At 48.9% G+C, this 25,272-nt stretch overlaps 2 protein-coding genes across 8 annotated transcripts; both read left to right on the top strand.

Annotated features, from left to right (window-relative positions):
* The first annotated feature begins 11,290 nt into the window (after positions 1–11,290).
* PSMG3 (proteasome assembly chaperone 3) lies at positions 11,291–14,485 on the top strand. 4 transcript variants are annotated; one of them, XM_027469254.3, is made up of 4 exons: positions 11,311–11,441; positions 11,840–11,950; positions 12,037–12,254; positions 13,940–14,485. In XM_027469254.3, exons 3-4 carry the CDS (start codon positions 12,039–12,041, stop codon positions 14,090–14,092), a joined length of 369 nt encoding a protein of 122 aa, XP_027325055.1. In that variant the 5' UTR covers positions 11,311–11,441; positions 11,840–11,950; positions 12,037–12,038; the 3' UTR covers positions 14,093–14,485. The 4 variants fall into 4 exon arrangements, with proteins under 4 accessions (XP_027325054.3, XP_027325055.1, XP_021128516.1 ...); XM_021272841.4 differs by having other exon boundaries at positions 11,389–11,489; XM_027469253.3 differs by lacking the exon at positions 11,840–11,950 and having other exon boundaries at positions 11,291–11,441.
* Positions 14,486–16,082: 1,597 nt separating this feature from the next.
* TMEM184A (transmembrane protein 184A) lies at positions 16,083–24,235 on the top strand. Of its 4 annotated transcripts, none has more exons than XM_038186753.2 (9): positions 16,083–16,220; positions 18,983–19,207; positions 19,631–19,796; positions 20,583–20,673; positions 20,768–20,843; positions 21,406–21,497; positions 21,881–22,050; positions 22,138–22,335; positions 22,454–24,235. In XM_038186753.2, exons 2-9 carry the CDS (start codon positions 18,983–18,985, stop codon positions 22,702–22,704), a joined length of 1,269 nt encoding a protein of 422 aa, XP_038042681.2. In that variant the 5' UTR covers positions 16,083–16,220; the 3' UTR covers positions 22,705–24,235. The 4 variants fall into 4 exon arrangements, with proteins under 4 accessions (XP_038042681.2, XP_071880195.1, XP_071880196.1 ...); XM_072024094.1 differs by lacking the exon at positions 16,083–16,220 and adding an exon at positions 16,240–16,457; XM_072024095.1 differs by lacking the exon at positions 16,083–16,220 and adding an exon at positions 17,574–17,733.
* The last annotated feature ends 1,037 nt before the right edge of the window (positions 24,236–25,272 follow it).

The following is a 25,272-nucleotide window of genomic DNA, read 5'->3' as shown; positions in this document are numbered from 1 at the left end:
AGAGCCTGCAGCTTGTTGCATGGCACAGGCAAAATGCACTGGCTGCATTGAGTAAGGCTGGGGGCTCAGAGGCCCCATGATCTCACCAGAAGATATTAAAATTCTCCATCTTCCTCTTGCTTGATGAAGGAGGGGTGAACTGTGCTTGGGCCAGTTGGAAATTAAACCGTTTCAAGCATATAACGTCTATTGCTCTCCTTGGGGATGACTCAGGATGTGAGCAACACAGTTCTGGTGGAATGGCACTGGAGAGGACAGCAGGGCCAGCACTTCGGCTCTCTATTTATGGGTATCATCAGAGAAGCTTTATTGGATACATATTTTGCAATCCTCTCCCAAGAGGGTCCAGCTGACTTTCGCAATATCTTTTTCTCTTGCTTTCAGTAGTTGATTTTATCTCTGTGTTGTATACCTATGTATTACATGGAAGGGATTTGGGGAAGGCTCCCTTCAAGTGTGGGGAACTGGCAGGTGATCCCCAATTGGCATAGGAAGGGAAAACGGAGCTCCAGCCTTGGGTGCAAGGTCCGGAGCGGGTCTGTCCCTTCTGCCTGTCACCTCACCGTGCTTCCCTCCTCCAAAGGAGACCGGCGAAGTGCTTGCCTTGCACAAAGGAGACCTGCCAAGGCTGCTCGCTCTTCTGGCTGCCTGCCAAGATGTGCTGCTTCCCCCATTTTGGCCACCTCTCAAGGGCACCCGATATCCTCAATGAGAAGTGCTGGGTTCCCTGGAGAGTGGGTCCTCCCCTCTCCAACAGGTGAGAGGCCTGAGGATTTCCTTCCAAACAGGGAAAAGGAAGCAATATTTGGAAAGTTTTCGCAAAGCCAGCACATCCCGCGGGGAGTCTGGGTCAATCAAATGTTTTCTTTCGCTCTCTGTTTTCCCATGTAAGATAAAATGTGGATGAAAAATTGACACGAAGTGAAAATGACTGCAGCTTTGTTTGAAAAATCATCAAAGCAGAGCACTGTAAGCTAGAAGTTACTTTTGAAAAGGCAATGATCAAAACAATATGGCCTGATGTGTCAAAATAGCATTTCCAGCAAAAATTGCTTTGACAACATTTTTTCCGAAAAGCTTTTCATTGCACCTTCCCCAAAAGAACCGCTCCTGGTGACACCACGAGAAGATCATCACAATATCATCCAGGCATTTTCCCCTCTTGTACTTCCCCTTTAGGCAGTGGTGATGTGTATGGCCTCTCCTTCTCCCTTGCTGTGCTATGAGACATTTAGTCTTTAGTACAAAGGTCTTGTGATTATTGTTGGCCATGCAGGGAGCATTTGTGTAAATGGACGACTTCCTAGGCCCCTGCAGACTTCACAAGGGTTTTGCAGGGGCAAGGGATTGGTCTTAGCTGACACAGATGTCCCCAAGACAGTGGTGATTTATGAGAAGCACATGAGGGAGAGTGAGCCTGGCATGAAGGGTGCGTTACACGTTTTGGCCCATTCATATTCATAAGTGCAACGTGCATCTGCTGGCTGAGGCATACGTGTAGAGCAGATATTGGGATAGGACGGTGTGTGCTTCTGCAGTTGTCAGCATGGCATTGAGATGGCCGGCACGTAGTAGAAATATATATAGGAAATGATAGTTGGAGCATGATTGTGTGATCTCTGCTTGAGATAGTACATGCTGAACTCCGTCCACACGAGCAGGATGGTACAGACCTGAACAGAGCATAATGAATGCCCTTCTTCATCATGCAGGTGTCACTTCTCCTGACTCAGATTCAATTACACTCGTGGAGCTGATTGCAGATTTCAGACTACTCTCGCATATCAAGAGCATATTCAGTGTTCCGGGGACTCGATGAAACAAAATGTCAGCACGTGGTCTTCTTTACAGCCCCTGGGTCTTGTTCGTCCCTGGTGGAGCTACATAAAGAACAAGCTTGGCCTATTTTGTCAGATGCAGGGATATCTGTGGAATAGTATGTTCAATCTCTTATGTCAGGCCATCTATCTCTCCTCAGCAAAATGCATCTGTGATTACTTCTCCGTTTGCCGTTTTGTTTTTTAAATATAGAATTATACAGTAGCCCTCCAACAGAAGGAGGGGGGAATGAAAATGTTTCATTTAAAAGTTTATCTACTCGAAGTAAAGTTAGGGAGAGCACTGAGCATCTCAGGTGCTGGTTACCCTATAAATGAAAAATAATGAAGACAGGGAAGAGGAATATTAAATGAAGTGGATTCCTCAGGGATTCATATCTTGGCTCATATACAAGTCTGAGCTGCTGCAGGAGAGGAATGGGAAGGCTGGGCTGGCGGATAGGAGACAGAAGAAGAGAGAAAACTTCAGTGGAGCCTGGGTAAGGTGAAAAATAGCTCCACCAGCAAACCAGGCCAGGCTGGATTCACCCCACATGACAGCAGCCATGGGGTTTGCCCTCAGAACCAAATGGCAAAGCAAGTCCTGTGGTAGAGCTTCACCACCCCTGCAGTCGAGATGTCAGGGTGGTTCACTTTGCACGGAGCTTGCTTTAAGGAAGATGGCATTCACACCATTCTCCTCCTCCTGTCTCTGGAGACCACACACTGCCTTTTGGCAGATACATCCCGCTTTGTAATTCACGGCAGGGTCCCATGACACTGTCCCTGTCTGCTTTCTCTTGCCCGTGCAGGAGTGTGAGACCAGGACAAGTGCAAGAAACACCAAAACCCCCCAGCAGGTTGTTCATCTGGTGGCTAAGATGGGTCCTGGCACATTTTTCTCTTAGCACTGCTCTCTTCAGCTTCCTGGTAGGAGCTGACGCTGTGGGAGCCGTGTTGCATTGCTGTGTGGGTAGGAAGAAATCTCCACTCAAAAGCTCTACCTTGGCTTCCAAGTCAACAATGAATAAACTTCGGCGAAGAACGCCGTGTTGTAATGCAGGTCCCAGCTGGCTCCAGGAACGTTGTTCTGTTGGAGACCATATTTCACGGTGTGTAACTGTGACAGGGTTTCCTGTAGCAGGCCAAATGTGGGAACATTTCTCACTCCTTGAAAGTTGATGTTTGTTCCTCGGCACAGATTTACAATTTAATTAAAAAAAAAAAAAAAAAAAGGCAAGAGAAGAAATGTTGATTAATGCTGCTCTTAATCATCAAGGCTTCCATTGGGGACCACCTGGTTCTGCCCGCCCAAGCCATAACATGCATTACAGGACTGACAGTAGAAATATTCAGAGAGGAGAATATCATAAGAATGAGGCAAATTTGGGTCTCACTTCCTCGGGAGAAACTCTATGACTTAAGTAGCCTTTCCATCTTTCTGTGACCGCAGAAGCTCGGCTTGGCCCAGCGCCTTCTTGGTATTGAACATTTTCCTGGCTTCTGATCGGTAGGACCTTTCCCCAGCAAGCGTCCCGTCAGGCTCCCATTTGTAATGTTTGCATGATATATCAGGAAACATCTAATCACAGTCTGTCTAAAATGAGACATCAGTCCGCGGCATGGAGTCCTCTCTGGGAAATTATCTGCTGCGCTGCAGGCTGTGAAGGGGAGATCTGTTACCACTCAAGAGCTGCCCCATTCAAAAACTGCTGAAGCAAATAGCAAAAATTCTCTGAGTCAAGCCTGAACCAAAGCCCCAGCCAATATCAGGGAGCCCTATTCTGTCAGAAGAGCCTCTTTTCAGATAAGACTTTCATCCAAGGTTATCCGAACACTTGCAATCAAGTGGCATTTTGTGCTAACATTAATCCTGGTGTCCTGGCCACGATCCAGTTTGAGTAACAACATTCTGCCAACCTAGATTCCTCCAGAGGTTTCAGCAGGATGCAATTTTCATCTTCTTTGCTGTCTTCCATTTCGGGGCAGTTAATTCTGGACGGTGCGGAAAACTGACCATGTTCCACCCTGCAGCTGGCAGGGTTACACCGATGGAGAAAGAGGATCTTGAAGTGAGTAGGAATTCTCTAGGAGCAAAACACTGCATGAAACAGTTTATTAGTAACAAATGCCTTTTAAAACACACTTGTACTTTTCTTTTATACTCTGGTATCAATTTAAAATATAGAGCTGGAATACCGCTGAGATCCCTGAGAAAGGTTATTGGCAATCCCAGCAATCAGCAAAGAGAAGTGTATTTTAAGTTGTAATCAATAGGCTTACGACACAAATGAAAGGCAGGTGTTACATAAGGATTTTTTTTCCACCGTAGAAAGCCCTGACAGCCAGTGATTGCAGTGAGGAAGAGAAGTCATCCAGATGGACTCTCTGTCACACTAATGAAGCCATCTCATAACTGTAACAGAGCCCTCATGTATCTGCTGTGACACTTAGCAAATCCGGGCATGAATAAATAACCAAAGTCCAATTGAATTAACCTCCAACTGATCAGCACTACTAAACAAATTATCCTAAACTCCGAACGAGATGAGAAGGACTGGCACAGGCCAGAATCATGTGGTAGGAGTGTTAATTCAGTTTAACAGGTTTAAACCTAATCTCTCAGCATTCTCTGATCCCAGGGTTTCAGGGCAAACGGGTTCCAAAATGCTCTTGGAAGCAATAGGAAAGGAAACTCACATGAAGTTGCGAGCAACAACACGAGCAACAGGCTGGACTCCCCTGGAGAAACAGAATTAAGTGAGGAGCAGAGAAAGACTGAAGCAGAGCATTTCTTGCAGACACAGAAGAGAAAGTAGGAAATGACACTGATTTCCTTTTGGAGTATTCAGACCTCATTTCCAGGATGAAATTTTAAAAGTTCATGGCATATCTCCTTTTCTTGATGAGTATGCTTCTTGGACAGAAATAGAAAAGCATTTGTGAAATAAGGGACAATATTTTAATGCCATTTTCTTCGGTGTATAATTGTATTTTTACTCCTCAGAGTATGTGTATACTGTATATCAAAGGCACAATTCCATTATTACAAACTTCAGTTTATTACTTAGAATAGTAATAACAAACAATTTCAATACTATTTTTTTTTTAATGTTGGTTCATTTAATTTTAATGTTGATTCTTTATGTGGTCAGTGAAAATTAACTATTTAAACTTCATCTTTAACAGACTTAACATTTTCCAGGTTTCTGAAATGTCAAATCTGCTTACAAGAGAAAACATTTATCCTGTCACTCTCTAGGGACAGGAATGGATGCAGAAAATTCTACAAGTGTTATGAAATGGAGATAAGGATCTGAAGCACTTCTAAATACAAATTTGTGCAGTGTATGCACATGCCTCACAAAATCTTTCCAATCGCAATATTCTTAGCTAGACCAATTTTTTGTCATAGCTATGTCCTTCAGTATGGCTTCCAGTTTCTTAAAATCTCACATTTTTTTCAGAGACTGAATCAGGTCACTGTCAGTAGATGGAGACTGGGATCGGAGAGCTCATACATCCCACCGAAGGGTGCCTGCCTCCATTCTTTTGTCTTATCATGGTATGTCTTTGTGCAGGTCTGACATTTATGACCAAAAAATGTGTTATTCATTCTTTTATGGTGATCTACAGCATAATTTTTGTGTGTGTGTGTGTGTGTGTGTGCTAAGTATTTTAATTTTGACTTAATTTTGATGACCAAAAAAAAAAAAAAAAAGTAATGAACTACAAAAGAGTTCATTCAGACACCAGGCATTTCCACCATCCCTGTCTTCAAAATCTGTAGAGAACTTCAAAATTAGATGGTGCCATTTTCACCTAATATCCAAGAGTGTTTCTTAACACCCAGAATAATTTTCATTTTTTTGCATTACCAAGGCACAAAGCTACTCACTTCACTGGGAGAAGCCTCAATATTTCCACATATTTAGGTTCTGCAAAATGAATACCTTCTATAATTCTGAAATTTTTGTTACATGACCCTCAAAATCCAATCATGACTACTGCATACTTTGCTGTTATTTATGCAGTATATGTACTAAAAGTAAATATTTATTCTAATTTTCCACTGCGTGCACTGACTGATATCTCCCAAAGTTAACAGTAGCATTATGAGGTGCAAATGATGATGCATTGTCAAAGTTGAAAACATTTGGTTATATGCCTCTTATATTTTCAAATATTCCCAATGCAATTTCATAACTGTCTTGAACATAATGAGACAATGGATTTTTTCTCTTTCAACTGTGTAATAATGAACAACTATTAGAAACAATTTATTATTTCCAGAGTTTAAGGGATCAGTGGCCACAGAGAAAATATGCCCTTTTCAACCAAGTTTTTAATTGTTTTCTCACTTGAAAGAGGAGCTAATATATTACTGGCGGTGCACAAAGCATTTGTCTCATCAAGACACATCATTTTAACTATGGTTGAATTCTAGACAACGGCACTATTTAATTTGCTGTCACAATTAAGTGATTTATACAACCGACCATGCTATTAGCATTATACCCATAGTCTGATATTCTCTTGTTGCTTCTGCAAGAGTCAAGTTGTTATTTTGTCTCCACATTTCTTAGCAACAAAGAGCAGTACGAATTTTGTTCTTAGAAGCTATGCTATTATTATTTTTATGATCCACTCCATTTGCATGCTGCCTTTCATTTGACAGACCACCGTGAGCAACTGAAAAACTCCTGCACAAACTAGAATGAGCTTTATGACAATTACTGCTGTCTTTACTGATCCGTGGAAATAATTTCTTCAGCCGTTCCAGCAATTCAAAGTTTCTGCTGCTCACAGAGTGGATCTGTTGATGGATGATACCATCCACAGGCACTGTCATGGTCATGATCAATGTAGGGCTGTTATTTGACAAATGAAAATTATATAAACAGTACTCAAACTCAATCTTGCAGCATGATGACTCGATCTGCTCTGTACCCCCTGGGTGCAGTGCCCAGTACAGGCAGCTGTTATCTTATGATAAATATTGTAGATAAAATTATTGTTAGCACCACTGAGACTGCATGATGTAATCCCGAGCCTTTTAGGTAGCTGGAGTTCTTTAGGTAGACTGGGGCTGTTCTGGATGCATTTCACACATTTCAAGAATGTCATTTTCATTTCAGCAGCTGCTGAAGTCATTTCTGGATAATTTTTGCAAATAAATGTAGGATCCACTGGTTTTCAAGGTACTGGCTATAAGAAAACTACTGCTGCTCAAGATCAAGCACCCAGGAAACCGTTTTCAGCAAAGTCCTTCTGTAGGTGTGACTTGTCTCACTTGTACCAGGTTCTACAATCTCGGGAGCAGCCCCTTTCTTAAATTCTCCCGAGCATCAAAGAAGCCCATTTCTCATCCCAGTCTCATTGATCTCAAGTCCTCCTACCCCACTCTGCACAGCAGCCCAGAAAACACAAATGACACAGCATAACAAAGTCCTACAAGGCCTGGAGTACTTCTATTTATAGCTTGCTAAATCTGGGGGAAAAAAAAAATGTAAAGAGCTCTAGTCAAATTGCTACCTAGATGTTTCCAGGCCCAGCCAGAGCATGTTGGCTTATTGCCATGTTTTTAAATCCTACCCTGCACACTGAGCTTTTGCAGGAGAATACGCTAGTGTTCACATGTGGGAAGTTGCTATTTACATAGACATCAATGAACATTCCCATATTGTTTTCTTACTATGTTGAAAATGATAGAAAAAAAAAAAAGACAATAGGGTGACCTGACAGTCTCAGGCATGCAACTACATACAGCAATTCAGATGTGCAGCTGACTGCAGTCTAAGGACTATACAGAAAGGAAATAATTAGTTGTTGAGCTTGTTTTGTTGTTGTTTTGTTAGAAAGTTGTGGTGGTGTGGTTGGTTCTTTTTTTTCTTTTTTATTTTTCAGGCTGAATTCTTCACTAAGAAAAAAAAAAAAAAGAAAAAAAGCTTAATCAATGAACAGGTAAATAGCTTAGAGGGCTTCTGCAATGCCTGATTGATTGGCTTAGCCTTCCTCTTAGTTATGCAACAAATGAATGAAATAGGAGATGTCGCATACAATGAGAGCTGTGTAGAAAACTTAAGGACAAAGCAAATCTCCTGGACTGGTCTCTTAGAATAGGAAATGATACTGAAACTCTGAAAGTCCTGTTAAGCTGTCACCTAAACCTCGACATGTCCGAACTCAGATTTTAACCTCAGGTTTCCCTGCAAACCTGATGTCCTGTTTCAGTCCACGTGCAGAAGCTGTTCTCTTTGGGTCATGTTTATCAGGCACATACCTATGTCAGGTGTAAGCCTGACTGGGGTTTAGAAACCAGGAGATACAACAGCCAGCTTCAGCCCCAGCAGGCTTGACTCCTAGCTGTAGGTAGCCAGGTTCTAAGGTGTGCTTCTGCTTCATATCTAGGTGTGACATAGCCTCTCCCAACTGGCTGCAGAGATAGCCAGCTGAGATAAAAAGGCTTCTGGTACTAAAGCAGATCTTCAAGAACAGCACCAAATGTGCTCCTCCACTTTCCCTAGGCTCTCATTTCAGTGCTATTTTCTGGACATGGACACAGCCTCTGTCAAACTCCATTTAAATGCAGTGGGAACTGCTTGAAAAAGCCAGGAGGTTGATTTCTGTCATCCCTCTTACCCCTTTGACACAACCGCCCCAAAGAGGGAGCAGTGACAAGCAGGCACATAACCCTGCACCACCCACACCCTCCCGACCTTGCTGTGATGCTGATACGGTGAAGAGGAGCACTCTGATATTGCCTGGCCAGACAAGAGCCCTTAACAGCAGCTCTGCTTCACGTACCTGATTGATAACAAGGGTCAGAATAATTCCCAAGCAGCTCCTGCATCAGGGAGCAAACTAATTCCTTTCCTCTCTCCTTGGATGCGCAGACCAGAGCCCAGCTGCACCTGAGGTTCCAGCTCACAGTCTATATTCTGCATCATAAAAGATACAAGAGAGAAATCTAAACTAGAGAAGTAATAACCTGTAAACTAATAAACCAACCCAGCGCTTTGATAGCTAGGCACTCCCAAGAGCAGGGATTATTAATGGATGTCCTGAAACACTATGTGTCTAGTTTTCAAGAGAAGTGGGAAACATTTCTAATGCTCTGTGGATCCTACGCATTTGCTCTATAAAATCACTTCAGATAAATGCAAAGATTATTATAAAAAGCAGACTGCTTCCAGTCTACACATAGGCACTTAAGCATTTTAAAAGGAAGAGTAGTAAGAAGCTGCTCAAATAAATAATAATAAAGGTATAAAACTGCAGTATTATGAGTAGTTTTTCTTGTCAAAGTATTGGGCTGCACAGTCATTGAGTTTCACTGGTAATTGAGATAGTGACATGCATGACTTATGTTTCTTCAGCACTCAGTGCCTGGGAATGGAAGAGATCCTGGAATCCTGCACAATCTCTGGCCAAGGACGTGATGGCTTCTCAGCTGCTGTCTCCCTCAATTCTTTATTTCCCTTGGACCGTAAAATGGGGTATATTAATAACCTCGTATGTCAAAAGAGAGTTCATGAAGCTAAATGTAATAATGTTTGCAATGTGATTAGGGATCTTTGGATGAAAAGTGCTATAGATAACCAGACTGTAAGCACAGATACGTATCTTTCTCAGCCAGAACATGATGGGAAGCAGGTGGTGGTCAGGCGGGCAGACCCCACAGGAAGGGTCCCATTATCTACCAAGGTGTGCATTCTCAAATCCCCATGCCCTGCCTGAGTCAGACAAAAAACAGTCAAATACAATCTCCTTAAAAGTAATCCATATATTTTTTTAATGTATTTATTTTTTGTGATGAAAATTCAGGGCTCAGTTACCTCTTGCTGTCTGCTTCATGCGTTTCCTATATCCTACCTCAGATCCGTGCCAAAATGTGACTTCCAATTAAATGAAACTGTTAAAAATAACTCTTTGCTCCAAACCTAATGAAAACCAGTGAAGTATGAGGGACAGAGCTGTTTCCATGTAAGTTTGAACTACAGTGGACTGTCTTTGTCCTCCTGTCATGTAAAAAAAAATAAAACAGAGTCTGGCAAGGATGGCAGGAAGAATCTGGTCCTTTGTGTTTCCTGAAGTAAAATTATTCTCCAGAGAAGGTAGAGCAGGAATAAACTTCTTCATGAGTCAGGAGGCTTTACTGACAAGAGCTGCTATTATCTCTGTCAAACAGGCAAAGCCTCAAGTGATTGTGGTAGGCAAGAAATAGGAATGCTGGTTTTTCGCAGTGCTGGAAAACAGACTATTTGCCAGACTGTGCAGAGTGCCAAAAAGGTATCAAGCCTCTCCTTTTGCGTTAACCACAATAACCTGCTCTAGCAGAAGTTTTTTTCCGTGGACCTCTACTGCTCTCTAATGGTGCCTTAAAGCATTCTCAGCACGAAGTTTATGTGCTCTTCATAGAATTTAGTTAAAAGTTTTGCTGAAACTTTTAATACAAAACAAAAATATCATGAGCTCCTAAGAGTGATCTTCTGAAGAGGTAACCCAGCATTCAGGACGTTTTTCCTGCAACCATAGCTGGGATATTTTGTGTCTGGTATGAAGAATGGTAAAGAACAGCTAACAAGTAGAAATGAAGGTTTAGATTGAATTTTAGATGCACTGAGCGCAGCAAATGCAAAAGTCCAGAAAGTTGTGAATCTCAGAAAAAAACAGTTTCCAGAACTTTGTATAAATTGGCCAAAATTGTTACTCATAAGCACTAGCAATTCAAAGAAGGAAAGGAGAAAAATCCTAATTAGCACTAAAATAACTGTACGGACGTAACAGAAATTAAATGTTTGTGTGAATGGCTCATGGTACATAAATATCTTTTTGCACGCTTCACATACATGCCGTTATCTCCCATTATAGCACAGGTGGGCAGCAGCTACTTGCTCCAGCCATATGCATGCTGCTCAGCAACCAAGACCAAAGGGGGCACGGCTTGAAGGGTATTTTATTGGTAAAAACAACGCTGTTTCTCCCATCAGCATTGAATCCAGGTATCCCACCAGTGCCAGGGGAGGACGGGACCCAAGTGAAGGCAGCCTTGAGCTCATGGATGGCCCAAAACCAAAGGTGTGGTGACAGAATGTGTCCCCTTTGCTGACCCGCCCTGCAGTCCTCAGTCACTCAGCACCACACCACAACCCCCAGCTGCTGGGCACAGTCACATCCTGCCTGAAAACTTGAGAAAAATAAATAAATAAATAAATAAATAAATAAATATTAAAGGTTGAATTTAGCAGCCTCCATCCTGCCACCAGGTCAACCCCGTCCCGCCACACATCCTGGGCAATCACGGACGGGCACATCCCACTCCCTCCTATATTTTCAGCCGCGATTTTCAGCGAAAAACGGGCAGAAAACACCCAAAAAGGGGCTTGGGGGGGGACCCGTGAGAGGAGAAGAGGTTGGGGGGGGTGCGCTGTAGATGGCGCCTCCCTGGGCGGGCGGCCCGCTAATGGCGGCCCCGCGCTGAGGGGACGGCGGCGGCGATGGCGGCGGCCCTGCGCCATCTCCCCGCGCCGCGGGCGGCTGGAGGGAGGGGAAAGGCGCCGCTTCTGTCGTGGCTGGGCGGGCCCGGGCGGAGAACGGCGGCGGCGGCGACGCCTGAGGAGGGTAGGGGCGGCCGAGCGGGGGCTGTGATCAGCCTGAGCCCAGGGCAGGGTGAGGGGATAGCGGGCACCTCCCGCAGCCAGGGTCCTGTGGGGGCGCAGCGCTGCTCCCCTCATCTCTGAGGGATGCGATGTGGGGGGGCCAATCCTAAAAAAAATACATAGTTTTGGGTTGTTGTTGGTGGTGTTTTTGTCTCCTGCTTGCCTGCCCACTCAATGCTGAAGTCTGGGAGGTGCGGGGGTTTGGGGGGGCTCCCCTTGACGGCAGTCAGCGTGAGGAACTGCCATGAGGTTTTGCATCGTGCTGCACTTGGTGGGGACAGGTCCAGTCATCATTAAACTGCAAGCAGTGTGAAAACCTATAAACAGCAACTTTTCCATGTGGGGGCATTTGTATTTCAGCTTCCTGTGAGGTGCATGTGGATGCTGGGTGTTGACAACTGTTCCTGTCCAGGCTCACCGCTTCGCCTACACCTCTGGGTGCTGTTACGCCCTGAAATCAACTTAACCCCGGTACACCAAGTGAATGAAAGGATTCAGGCTTTTTATAGCCTGTGGTCCGTGTTTTTAATCTAATGTCGTGTTATTGTTTTCTGCAGCAATGGCAGCAAATCCCATCGTGACGTCAAAGCAGCGAGAGGAAGTGGTACACGGGGTCCCCACGGAGGTGGTGTGCACGGCATTCTCCAACTCCATTCTTGTGGTGGTAACGCAGTACGGCAAGCTGGGGACGCTCGTCTATGTGGACCCCAACACAATAGGCGACAACATTGGCAGGCCTTCGCTCACCACAAAAGTGCTACTGGGCAAGGATGAGGTAAGAACAGATGTACAGCACGCTGGCACCAAGGCAGAGGGGGAAATGTGGTAGGTGGGGCTGCGCCAGTTGCCAGGGAGTTGATGAATCACCGTAGTTAAGCAGTGTTTGCATAGTGGTAAAATTAATGTAAAAATCTGTTCCGAAGGAAGAGGGGTTCATCAGAAAAATATGCGCATTTATCTGTTCTTCAGCGTAAGTTTAACTAACTGAGTGGTTTGGGGGCCTGCTATTTTGTATCTTACAGGATATGGGTTGCTTTGCAGTGTTTATGGCAGGTTTGATACAGCTGGTGTTGATTTAAAGGTTGCAAGATCAAACATTTGGCCTTCGATAACCTTTTCTGGGTTTCAGTTCCAATAAATTTAACTTTTCAAGTCTCGCCTCCTCCCCCCAGCCCCCACCCATGCCAGCCCCATAATGGACTTTAGTTGCCCTCTCCCAAGTGCGCTTGCCAGCACCTGCCCTTGATAAAGTTTAATTTGTTTTGCTTCAACAAAATGAGTTTTTATCGACTATTTCACAAAGCTGGAGAGAAAGCAGAAGGAAACGCATTTTGCAAAGCGTCAACTAGTCAAGCATTAAAACAAAAAGTTACAGAGCTACAAGATTATGAGGCTTTCCATCAGGGCTGGAGCTGTCAAATATTACTTACGAGCCTAAAGTAGAAAAAACTAGCAGCACAGGTTCCCAATTCTGTCTGCAGCTTCTCATTATGGAGTTCTCATTCTTCAGTAATAGCTGCCTTTCCTGAATGGGAGAACCTTTGCTTTGGTAGGTGTGACATCTGCTAATTCTGAATGGCACCACCTTCAATCTGTTTTTATGTTTTATTTTGGAGATGGAAAGTGCCTTTTTATACTTGGTTACATAGTATTTTTAAATAATTTTACCAATTTTACCAACTTAATCAATCTAAACTTTAAGGAAAGGCTTTTTAGTTTGCTGGTTTCCTGCTTGTTGCCATTAACATCCCCATTTGGGATAGGACACACTTCCAACACACAATGATTGCTAAAATCAAACAAGCTCAGCCTTTTAATAAATACATAGCTATGGTGTCAATAAATCCTAGACAAGCTGGACATTCTTGTTAAAGAAACATCACTCAGAAAAATCTATCCCTTTTCTTCTCTGCTTTGGCCTCACCATTTATTTCTGTTTTTCATTATTCTATTAAAATCAGAAACACATCTTTTACACATGGCATGCAAAGAGTGTGTATATAACACCACTTTGAGATTTCTAAGAATTGCAAAAAAAAAACAAGACAACTTTCTTCGCTGTCTTTCTACAACTGTGGAAGGAAAGACTCCCCACACCAGCTTTCCAAATTTTCCAAACCAGTGCAAAACTTAATTCAAGTTTAGCTCCCGTTAAGTTGTTTCAGGGTGGGTTGAACAGCTGTCGCTCTCAGGTCCAAACTCTTCCATTTTAAGATAGTTGAGAAAGTGCTTTCTAAAATGTCCTGTACCATGGCTTGGCTTTGCTGACCAGCCAAGCTGTGTGTCTGTTTCTAATCATGCTGGAACTGTTCAGCAAACTCATGTTCAGTCTGAGTCCAGTATGGGCAGGTTCTCTGTGTGCTCCACGAACAAGTCATTGCAAGACTCTTCCTCTCCTAACGCACGTAGGAGGGCTCTCCCAGCTGTAAGAGTACACATCTGTATACCTTTGCTTTTCAGCCCCTCGTCCATGTTTGTGCCAAAAACCTGGTGGCGTTCGTGTCTCAGGAAGCTGGGAACAAACCTGTTCTTCTCGCCATGGCTTTAAAAGACAAGACCATGGAAGGAATACAAGCTCTACGGGAAGTGATCCGAAGTTGCCAAGTGTGGTGAAGTTGTACCATCTGGATTCAAGGAAATGATCTTGAGTCCATGACTCATCACCACTTTTTTAAAAGGACAAAAAATGAAAATGATGGAATGTCTTTGTGCTGGTTTTGGACATACTGAGGAATTTGATGAATTTTTCTCTACTGTGTAGAATGTTTGTGGGTTTTATTACTGTGACAGGTTTGCAGTCCATATAGTCAGTGATGAGACAAGCACAATTGTCTCGACATACAAGAGAAATTTTATTTTTATCACTTTGGGTGGGTTGTATATTTGAGAAACATGGCTCTGCATTTGTGTCCTGAGGAGTAATAGATGCCAAGCTCTGTAGCTACAGTGTACCGCAAAGGGGAACACCCAGTGCAGAGTGAATAAAAGAAACATTGATGAATCTAATTTTATGTGTTTTCTTTCTTACTCTATTAAAATCACTTCAATTGAAATACAAGCCTCGCTAACAAATCAGCAGCAGTTGCATAATAGGAAAGACTTTCTTGACTGTTTTTTTTAAGGAAATGAGTCCTATATGAGTGCTTTTGTCCGTATGTCAGTCCCTTCCTGATGAATTCTGAACCCATTCTTTACTTTCAGTCAAATTTTAAAGAGAGGTAGATAATTAAACTGCTCAAAGTTTGTGAAGCTGACGTCAGGATGGCAGAAAGGAACCCAAATTAGTAGTGGAAAAACGACAAAATATTGGCTGTTTACTTGTTATATGTCACCAGCATTTTAGAGAGGCAGCATGTGCGTAGCTCTGGACCACCCGCAGCAAGCTGCCCCTGTTCTAAACCATCTGTCAGAGGAGACGTGAGGTCAGAAGGACTCGTGGGGGTTACACAGCGGTGTGTCTGCCAAGTCCATTGAAAAGAAGTGGTGTTACTTGAAGTCATGGGAGTAAGCGCAACACTTAATAGCCCAGCTCTTGCTATTTGCCTGGAAAGCAGGTTTGTTTTTACCTTTTCTTTGAACAATTAACACCAAGTAGTAAATTTTTAAGTAAGCCATTACACACTTTTGTCACTTATGAACTTGACTGAGTAGACAGAGGCCAGGTCTTGTGTTCAAATTCTGGGCAGGAAAGACCTGTGTTGTGTTAGGAACCATTGATATTAGCAGAATCAGCACAGCCATTCCCTGTGTAGATCCAGTTGCAGGATCATTTCTGTTGCTAAAAGATCCCCTAAAGGTGGAAAAGCAGAAAATGAACTTCAAAAGGACTCCCTCTGAAGTAAGGGTTATTTACAATATTTAAAGGATAATGAGAAATGAAAGGTTTTTTTAAAGTACGTTCAAAAGCTGCAGGCTCGCAGCTGCCCTTGACAAGAAATTTCATCTAAAAATAGTTTTCCAAACTGTGCTTCCAAGATTCAAAGATTTGCATCTGTCAGAACTCCACATTTTCTCTCTTTTACACTTTTTTATGTTGTTGCTCTAGGAGGGCTGAGAGAGGCATGTGGAATTTGTTAATGCTGATCCTGGTTTGCTGGTAGAGATCCTTTTCCGTTACAAAATTCAGTGAATTTCCTGGTTCGTGGTACTCCTACGGTGTCTGTGGGTCCAGCAACTTGTGGAAAGTGTATGTTAATCAGCAAATTGAATGTAAATCACATCTCCCACTGTGGTGGTAACGTCAGCACACCACTGCTGTGCCCTGAAGACTTTGAGTGTCGCTACCTGAACGCCAACCACAGATTAACCACCATAATTTCCTGGTTCTCTTTGCCACCAGGTCTGCACACAGTGGCAGGCAAAGAAAGGACGTGGCAATCTCTGCCATTTGATGCTCGGAGCCGCAACAGACTTATCTGGCTGCCTTCCTGCGGGTGATAAATCTGACCATGAGCAGTTGGTCCTTCGACTTTGCTCTTTGCTCTGCAGTAAAGCTGGGGGAAGGCCTGCCCCAAAAAACAGCCACGCGAGCCTGGCTGCTTGTACAACCAGATGTCTGCCTTTTAGTCATCGTTATCCTCCGGGAAAGATTTAACTCCCAACAGCAAGGAGAACCATCTTCGCTGCCCAGGCAGGCGGCACGGTGCTCACCCACAGCCACGGGGTGCTCACGGGGAAGCAGCGCTGGAGCCTTCCGTGTTTGCTTTCCGGGCGTGGGTGCCAAGTGGGGCGGACTGGAAAGGTACGTTTGGCAGCTTTTCTTCAGGAGGCAAAGCTCTACCTGCTGCTCCAGCCACCCTGGGGCCCAGGGAAGGGGCAGAGGGGCTGGGACTGAGCCCCCCGGGGCTGGCGAGGTGAGGGTGCCTGGCTGGGAAGGTGCCCGGAGGAGGAGTCTTGTGGTGGAGGAGGGCGCAGGGGATGCGGAGGCAGGTGCACGGCAGGAGGCAGCCGAGGCCGGCTCCCGGAGGAGCCCCGCAGGGTGAGTGGGGCCCTGGGATGGGGAAGGGGAGTCCTGGTGGGCTGCTGGGGCGTCCCGGTGGGCTGCTGGAGCTCCTCAAACAGAGCAGAGGCTGCCCCAGCCATCGGCTCCCAGCACCTGTGGGTGCAGGTGGCAGGGCACAGCCTGTGCGTGCATCACCCACTGCTCCGCCTTATTTTGGGTGCTGCTCTGCCTTATTTTGGGCACATGCTGGAGGTATTCCTCCTGGCGGGGGGCTGCGGGGGCTTCTGCTCCCTTTCTGGCTGTCCCTGCCCTGCGGGGCTGCCGCCAGGGTGGGGTTTGTGCTCCGCAAGGCGTCCTGGCAGCAGGCAGCTGGGGAGGGATCCAGCAGCCTGTCATGCAAGGAAGATCCCGGATAACACAATCCTACAGGCGGTCTGCCCCAAGAAAGGTGCCACTGCCTGTTTTTTTTTTGGCTCAGCGCTCCCTTAGCATCCCCAAGTCACAGGGGGGCACAGGGCAGGTGTCTGAGCACAGCCCGGCTGGATGTGGCCCTAGCACCGTCCCGTTGAGCTGAGTTTTGGAGCTAGAATTACCCTCGCACCTCCTGGCTGCCTTTGTTTTGGAAGCAAACGGGCCCTTGGCTGCATTGAATTGCCCGGCTACCTTGCACGGCCGGGATCTGATTACCTCTGGAGCTGGGAGCCCTGGCTCCGAGTGGCACGGAGGCTGTTGTTTTTAATGACTTGCTGCGACGTGTTAAGAGTTTTACAATGCGGGAGAGCCTGCCAGGGCCGGCTGCTGGTGCCTTGGTGCTCACTGCGCAGCCGGGCTGTGAAAGCTAATAGGAGGCAGCACAGCTTGGGCCGAGCATCCGTGGCACGGCGCCGGGCTGAGAACAGAATAAATGGGTCGAGCAATTAGGAATTGAGCCGGATCGTGCCCTCCCTCAGCACAAAGCTTGGGCAGAGGGACAGCACCTGACACAGGGCATCCCCAAAAAGCATGGGGGGCTGCGGGGAAGGGGGCCCAGCTCATCTCTCTCCCTCCTCCCCACGCCTCCAGCTGTCCCTGGCCTCCAGTTAATGTTTACAAGGCAGGTCCGCTCTGTCCAAAGAACAGATCCCTCCCCGGGATCCTGCTTCCTGCTGGCCGGGGCAGGGTCACGACGGCTGCACGGAGCAAAAAACCCCGGCTCCTGCCACCTCCGTGAGCCCTCTGCCAGCCGCAGGTACACCGGGACGAGCCCTTGGGACCTCGCCAGCCCGCGGCCACCCAGCCCGCCCCGGGCATCTCCGCTTACAGGCAGCGGGAGGTATTTTTAGGGCCGTTGATCTGACACCAGCTGGGTTTCCTCTCCTACCAGCTTGGGGTTCGGGGAGAGGGCGAGCCAGGCGAGCTCCGGCTTTGGGTTGGTTTCTGTGTTTTAAGTGGATCGAGGTCATTCCCTCGCAGGCTTATCAATGGCAAATATTTTCCTGCCGCTCGCCAGTCTGTGCTTACAGGTTTTCCTCCGGGTGATAGTTACCGAGCAGCTGAAATCTTTGTTTATGACCAGCGTGCCGAGGAGTGTCTGCATTGGTGGAGCTCCTCTCGCTGCTGGTTTTCAAACCACTATTGTTGTACTTGGGGAAAAAGCAGCTTTCCATAGATTAGCACAAAGAGAGGCCAAACACGGCAGTTTGTGCATCTGTTGGCCTTGAGATATGAAGCTGCCCTATAAATAAAAGTGTATTATTAGGCTGGTCCTTGCTGTTTGGAGCTGCAGGGTGCACAGTGCCCTGTGTGTCCAGGCCACTCTCTGTGCTGGGAGTGCTTGGGGTGAGCAGCTTTGGGGAGGGCAGAGCTGCCCATGAGGACGCTGTGGAGGTGCAGGAGTGCTCCAGCATCCCCAAATCCCAGCAGGACCCCCTAAATCCCAAAAGGGCTGCTTGCTCCCTGGCTGAACTTCAAGTGATGGTGATGCCAAATGCCCAGCTCCTTGGTAAACCCTGGGGTTTGCCCCTAGCGTGTCACCCATGGGGAAAGGAGCCACATTTTGGGGGGGGGGGATGACACTACAAGGGTCTTGGTGCTCTCTGGACTCCCAGGCAGATGAAGATGTGCACGCATTGTCTGCAGGGATGTCAAGGGCCTGATGGCTTGTTGGTAAGGGGCTGGATGGGGGTGATTTTAAGCCTTAAGTCTCTGGTGCCTGGTGAAAAAGGATCCTGAGCCACAAGTGTCCTCCAAGGAGCGCAAACATGGACAGGTCTTTCCCTGACAAAAACAGAAGGAGCAAGGCAGGCGGGGAAAAGCAGGCATTTCAGGGGACACAGGGAGCACAGACACCCCCTTGGAGACACGAGGGTCTGCTCATGAAGGACATTTGCATTGTCCTGTAGCAGCCCTGGCCACGGTGAATCGGCTGGCTTGGGCGAGGGACCTGCTGGAAAAGGCCTGGGGAGGAGAAAAACTCACAGGTGGTTTGTCCACGTTGCGTGGGCCAGAAAACCTGCAGGGACCTTCCCCCTCCCCAGCTTACCTCCATCCTGCGCCACTCCCCATGCCTCTCCCTCCTGCAGATGAGTAATGCCACCCGGGCCGTGCCCTCTCCCACGCCACCCGGCTCCCCGGGGCCTAGCACGGTGACCAGGCTGCCCTCGGCCACCCCTTCCCCAGCCTTTGCCATGCTGATGACTGCCCACAACGACTCCCAGGACAGCCAGCAGCTCTTCCTCACCACCACGGCAGCACAGGCCATCTCCGGCATCTTCGTGTGGTCGGCGCTCATCATCACCTTCCACCAGGTACGGGCGGGATGGAGCTGCAGCTCTGGGGAGAAGCTATCGATCAGCACCAAGCTCACTGCAAACCATCGCCCCAGGTGGGTATTTCCTCCTGGGGCCGCAGGGGATATCTCTGCCTCATGAGCATGGACTTTGCCCGCGTGCTGCCAGAGCTGGGAGAGGCACAGGGCATCAGCAGCGCCCGCAGGCAGCTCCCAGCCAGGAGCTCCAGCATGTGTCTCCTCCAGCACCCCAGAACTGTGCCTTTGGGGCACGCAGCCTTGCAGCACTCCGCCAGCAGGCACGTTTTGGGATGCTGATGGTGATTTTAGATCTGTGCTGCTGGGGCTGCCCTGGGGTGAGCCACTGCCTCCATTAGCCAGCCCCAGCTCAGTCATCAGTCCTAGCCGGAGCTGTGTGCAACGGGCACGCTCTCCTCTGCAGATCTACACGCACCTGAGGAACTACACCGTCCCCAAGGAGCAGCGCTACATCATCCGCATCCTCTTCATTGTGCCCATCTATGCCTTCGACTCCTGGCTCAGCCTCCTCCTCCTCGGCAGCCACCAGTACTACGTCTACTTCGACTCAGTGCGCGACTGCTACGAAGGTGAGCACGGGGTGCTGACAGCAAAGCAGGACTCTCCTCCCCCTGACATGTCTCTGGAGCAGCCTGGATTGCACACAGTGCCAGATCTCCTCTGTTTTCACTTCCAACTCTACCTTCTTCCATGTGGAGGTTTCCCTTCCCTTCCCCAGCAGGTGAGAGAGGTGGCCCACGGGCAGATGCCTGCTGGCTCAGAGGGAGCCCAGCATCTGGTCATGTTCCCAGGAAGGGTTTTCTGGCTGCCTTTGAGGTAGCAATGCAGTTTTTCTAAAGCAGGTGCACTTACCTAAGAAACTGGGGAGTTGGGATGTTTGAGGTGCAGGGGGAACTGTTGGGAGCTGAGGTTGCTCTTGCACCAGGTTGCTTCCCCCCGGGGCATGTGTAATACTTCAGGTCTGGAGCAAGAGAGCACGAAACAAAAATTGGTGGGGCTGGCCAAGAAAACTACAAGGCTCCTGGGCTTGTCTGGGTGTGCACGAGGGCTGGCTCCTTGGGCACTGCCGGGACACACAAGTGCCACCACGTGCCCTGAGTGCAGGGGCTGTGTGTACACAGCGGAGCTGCTGTGTCTGCAGCAGAACACACTTGCCTTGTACACGTGGCACGGTGCGTCTGGCTCAGCTGGATCTGACCTGCTGGTGGCCTCCCACCCACCTGGACCCGAGTCCCAAACCCTGGTGCTGTGCCAGGGCGGGTGAGAAGACATCTGAGCAGGAAGGGATGGGAAATGTAAGAACCCCCCCGCACCTCCACCAGCCCTGCTGATCGTGCCTGCCCTTGCCTTGCCAGCTTTCGTGATTTACAGCTTCCTAAGCCTGTGCTTTGAGTACCTCGGTGGGGAGAGCACCATCATGACGGAGATCCGAGGGAAGCCCATTGCGTAAGTGGTGGCACGTCACCAGCTCCTCAGCCTTTCCTCACCCACCTTCCCCATCTGGCTGCCCCAACAGCATCTCCTTGGCTTCTACTTCCAGGTCCAGCTGCTTCTATGGGACCTGCTGCCTTCAGGGCATGTCCTACTCCATCGGGTTCCTGCGCTTCTGCAAGCAGGTGGGTACCCGGCAGGGAGCATCGCCTCCGCTCCCCTCTGCACTGAGGGATGAGGGCTCTCCAGGCTGTGTCTCAGTGGGTTCCTTAACCAAGGAGAAATCTTACCCAAGATGCTCTTTTTTTTTTTTTTCCTCTGAGGGAGCAGCTCTGCCGGCACCTGGCCAGCAGCAGAGCGCAGCGCTCGCTGTCCTTGCTTCTGACTCACTGCTGAGTCAGGGTCTCCTCCCACTGCAGAGCTGAGATTTTTATCTCTGTCCAGTCCCAGGTTAGCTGGACGGCTCCCTCACCGCCCAGGGCTGTGCTGCAGGGACAAATCCTGACACTGGTCTGTCTGTGAGCCAGCCAGTCCTCTGCCTCGGCGTGGCTCTGCTGCTTTTTGTGAGAGCTCGGGGGCACAGCCCTGCTCCCTCCTGTCTGCTGGTCCAGATCTCTGCCCACAGCGCTGGTCACTCCAGAGATGGAGAATCACTCACCCCTGTGTCCTGGGAGCAGGGGGGCTTGGCTGTGGTGGGGCTGGGGGGACAGGATGGCCCTGAGTGCATGGTGTCTCTCCCCTGTGCAGGCCACGCTGCAGTTCTGCATCGTGAAACCCCTCATGGCCATCATCACCATCATCCTGCAGGCCTTCGGGAAGTACCACGATGGGGACTTCAAGTGAGGATGCTGCGTGGGGCTGGGGAGAAGGCACCGGCCTCCTGGGGGAAGGGGACAGGTTGGGTCCCTGCTCCATCGCAGGGGACGGGGTGACCTGCCAGGCCTCCCCAGGCAGCAAGGCCACGAGGAGCCCACAGTGCCTAGGAATGGAGACTCACTGGCCCCAGATGAGATGGGGATGAAACGCTCAGGGGCCATCACACAAACAGTCACACAAGAGAGGAAAAGTGACAGCAGCCCCTGCTCCCCCACTTCCCAATCCCCTTCCCCAGCTGGGCTGCCCCCCAGGACAAAGCCACACACGCCTCCCACCCCCTGCTCCCCTTCTTCCCCCCCTGTGCCTCTGGTTGTGCTCGCTCCAGCAGCCTGCTCTCTCCCCGCAGTGTCCGAAGCGGCTACCTCTACATCACCATCATCTACAACTTCTCCGTCAGCCTGGCGCTTTACGCCCTCTTCCTCTTCTACTTCGCCACCATGGACCTGCTGCGCCCGTTTGAGCCGGTCCTCAAGTTCATCACCATCAAGGCCGTCATCTTCCTCTCCTTCTGGCAAGGTGGGTCCCCTGTCCTCCTCATCCCGCAGCACCACGCAGCCCAGGGATGTGGGACCAGAGCTGACCCCTCTCCCTTCCCCTGTGCAGGGACGCTGCTGGCAATCCTGGAGAAGTGTGGGGTGATCCCCGAAGTTCAGATCATAGACGGGAAGGAGGTGGGAGCTGGGACGGTGGCTGCTGGCTACCAGAACTTCATCATCTGCATCGAGATGCTCTTTGCTTCCATTGCCCTGCGCTATGCGTTTACCTGCCAGGTGTACAGGGAGAAGAAAGAAAACACAACAGGTAGCTCTTCCTCTCCTCTTCCTTCTTTCATCTAAGGAAAAGTGTCACTGCAGCCTCGGAGCACTCGGGCTGTTGCTCATCTGATGTCCCATCACCCTCCTGCTCTCCTTTTTTTCAGCAAATCTTGCCCCGATGCAGAGCATCTCGAGCGGGCTGAAGGAGACCATGAGCCCCCAGGACATCGTGCAGGACGCCATCCACAACTTCTCGCCCACGTACCAGCAGTACACCCAGCAGTCCATGCAGGAGGCAGAGCACAAAGCGCCGGGCGAGAACGGGCACGTGGCCTCCAAGGCGGAGGGAGTGAGCGGCAGAAAGAGCAAAAACATCGAGAAGAGAGTGCTGATCCTGTCGGACGAGGAGCTGTAGGAGAAGTCCAAGGGGACAGTGACACCGGAGAGGCTTAAACCCATGGAAGGGGGGACTGTCTGGAGGCTGAGACAACCTGGTCTAGTCGGAGTGCTGAGAGGAGGAGAGGAAAGCCGGGAACTCTTCTCAAAGGGCAGTCCCTTGAAGGGAAGATGCAATAACCCAGGGAAATGTTAAATCAAACAGTGCCAGCTCCTGCCGTCCTGTCTCTGCTGGTGTTAGGGACCGGGCTCTTTGCTCTGTGGCCAAGCAGTCACGTGCTGAGCTCAGCTCTTTGCCACCAGGGTTTGGGTGCCAGCCCCATGCTCGTACCCTGGCTGGGGTCCCCAGCAAGCCGGGCCACCCACCCGTGCCATCGGATGGACTGGCGGCCCTCACCCTCCTCCTGCCTGCAAGCAGCTCCCAGGCCTGAGAGAAATGCTTTTCTCAGCATGGTTCTGCTCTAGTTTCGCCTGATTTGGGTAAAAAATGATCTCAAGGGCCCCGTGGAGAAAAGCAGAGCAGGAAGGTGACTTCACTTCACCTCAAAACCCGGTAATGTTTGAAAGACATCATGCCTTATTTTTACACATTTTCCTCTCTTCCCCCAAAAAAGCCTACGGAGTCATGCAGGAGACCTTTACAGGGGAGGAAAAGTAACTCAGCCTCCTCTCCCTCCAGATGGGGATGCAGCTGCCTGAGCAAGTCCCCCGGGAGCAGCAGCAGGACCTCACTCGGACTTCACCGCGAGGTCTCGCAGCTGCATTTCTGAGAGCTGCTGGTGACAGAGGCACTTGTTTATGTCTAAACCGACTTATCTCTGAGCGGATCAGAAGTTAAAAGGGATTCCAGCTTCCTTATCAGAGGCATTATTAGGGAACCAGACTGTGACTGGTGGTGGTAGGAATGCACTGACCGGGAACTGTCTGTTCCTCCTAACCCCTCTATTCCACATCCCTACCCCTGCTTGCAGGAAACAAGTGCTGCGGCCAGGCTGGGCCAGATATGGGATGCTGGGGGACCCGGGGAGCTCAGCGGTGCGAGGGCTGCATGAGCCACTTCCCAGATCCAACAAACTCATTTCACCCCTGCCAAGCTGCAGAAAGGCATGTGGGGCTGAGCCCAGCCGGGGTGGTATTGGCAGAGAGGCACTCGGGGCAGGAGTGCTCCCAGGGAGGATTTTCTCTGTATCCATGATGGAGAGCATGCCTCCTTCTGTTAAACTTCCTCTCTGATTTCATTTTTTCCAATTTCTATTCCCTTGCTGTTCACCAGATGGTCCCTGGGAACTTATTCGGTCTGTTGTTTGGGGTGGGAGCTGGGTAGTGGAAGGACAGGGGCAAGTCCGGAGCCTTCGATTTGCATGGCAAACCAACCTCTGGGTAAGGCTTATAGCCATTTTAGAGCTCCTAGTGTTTTGTTGTGTTTTTTTTTTTTGTTTTGTTTTGTTTTGTTTTTTTTCCACCTGCTCCTGAGCTGCAAAATGTAAATTGCAAGATGAAATTATTTTATTTATGATTTTTTTTTCTAATAAACAGCAATTTCTACCATGGATTGAACAAGTGTTTTTCACTTAGGTCAGCGAGCAGAGCCCACACTCTGCCCGTTCCTGCTCTAATGCTGATGCTCTCCAGCTCCGCGTCCTCCCTGCCCCTCAGTGCTGGCCCAGCAGAAATACCTGCACACGCAGCATCCTCCACACTCTGGCATTCCCGCAGGGTTTGTGCTCATCTTTTTCACTCCACAAGCGGTGCGTGCCCCCCTGCTTGCGCTGCACCTCTTCCAAGCCTCTCCTAAGCTGCAGATGCAGCAGTTCAGAGCCGCCGGGTCCTCATCCGCTGAGCCAAGCCCAGACTTCAGCAGCAACAGCACAAAATCTATTTCTTATTATCAGAGAATATCTTATCGTGCTGGATGCCTGGAGTCAACACGAGCAGGCTATGGCTGAGCCAGTCTTGCAAGTCCTCTGCTCCAGAGCTCCGCTGCTTGTACCTGCCCAGCCGGTGAGACCGCTGCCACGTTTGGTGTCACCAGGTCTGTAAACAAGGGCCACGTGCTTGGCACGTCCAGGCACTGGGGCAGGACCCCACTGCCCACAAAGAGCAGCACGGACAAGGCTGCCTGGCTTTGTCACGTAGCCGTCACCGAAGCAGGACCATCTCTCAGCGAACATCTTGGTCTGCGCTGCCCCTCTGGGATGGAGCCTGCCGCAGCTGCAGGAACAGAGGCTGCTTCGCCTCCCGGGGTGAGGACAGACTGCAGAGGTGACGATGGGGCATCTGCCAGCGGGCTCGCAGCCGCTGAGATACAGACTCACACAAGAACACAGCGAGGAGCGTAGTTGTACTTCATTGCACAAATGATCGACTCCAGAGCATAATGGGCTGCATTCATTGCTTTTGCCAGCAGGTGCAATTCCCACTGCAGACGGTAACAATCGCCTATTTATGTCAAGCCCTGATTACTGTATTATATGTAAAACAGGTCTTTCTTGCAAGCAAAACACGGAGAGAGAGAAAAAAAAATAAATAAAAAACCAGCTGTGACTCATCCGAGTCAGCAGCGCGATGCCAGCCCGAAGGAGCCGTG

Source organism: Anas platyrhynchos, chromosome 15 (assembly GCF_047663525.1).
Source record: "Anas platyrhynchos isolate ZD024472 breed Pekin duck chromosome 15, IASCAAS_PekinDuck_T2T, whole genome shotgun sequence".
NCBI lineage: Eukaryota > Metazoa > Chordata > Aves > Anseriformes > Anatidae > Anas > Anas platyrhynchos.
Note: the sequence above shows the minus strand (reverse complement) of the source record. Positions and strands in the feature narration are given on the sequence as shown.

Excerpts from the sequence above, each read along its gene's own strand:
- TMEM184A (XM_038186753.2), top strand. The coding sequence starts at position 18,983 with ATGAGTAATGCCACCCGGGCCGTGCCCTCTCCCACGCCACCCGGCTCC. Across the intron at positions 20,844-21,405 it reads TCCTGCGCTTCTGCAAGCAG|GCCACGCTGCAGTTCTGCAT; the intron begins GTGGGTACCCGG and ends TCCCCTGTGCAG. Across the intron at positions 21,498-21,880 it reads TACCACGATGGGGACTTCAA|TGTCCGAAGCGGCTACCTCT; the intron begins GTGAGGATGCTG and ends CTCTCCCCGCAG.
- PSMG3 (XM_027469253.3), top strand. The coding sequence starts at position 11,318 with ATGGCGGCGGCCCTGCGCCATCTCCCCGCGCCGCGGGCGGCTGGAGGG. Across the intron at positions 11,442-12,036 it reads GGCGGCGACGCCTGAGGAGG|CAATGGCAGCAAATCCCATC; the intron begins GTAGGGGCGGCC and ends TGTTTTCTGCAG. Across the intron at positions 12,255-13,939 it reads TGCTACTGGGCAAGGATGAG|CCCCTCGTCCATGTTTGTGC; the intron begins GTAAGAACAGAT and ends TTTGCTTTTCAG.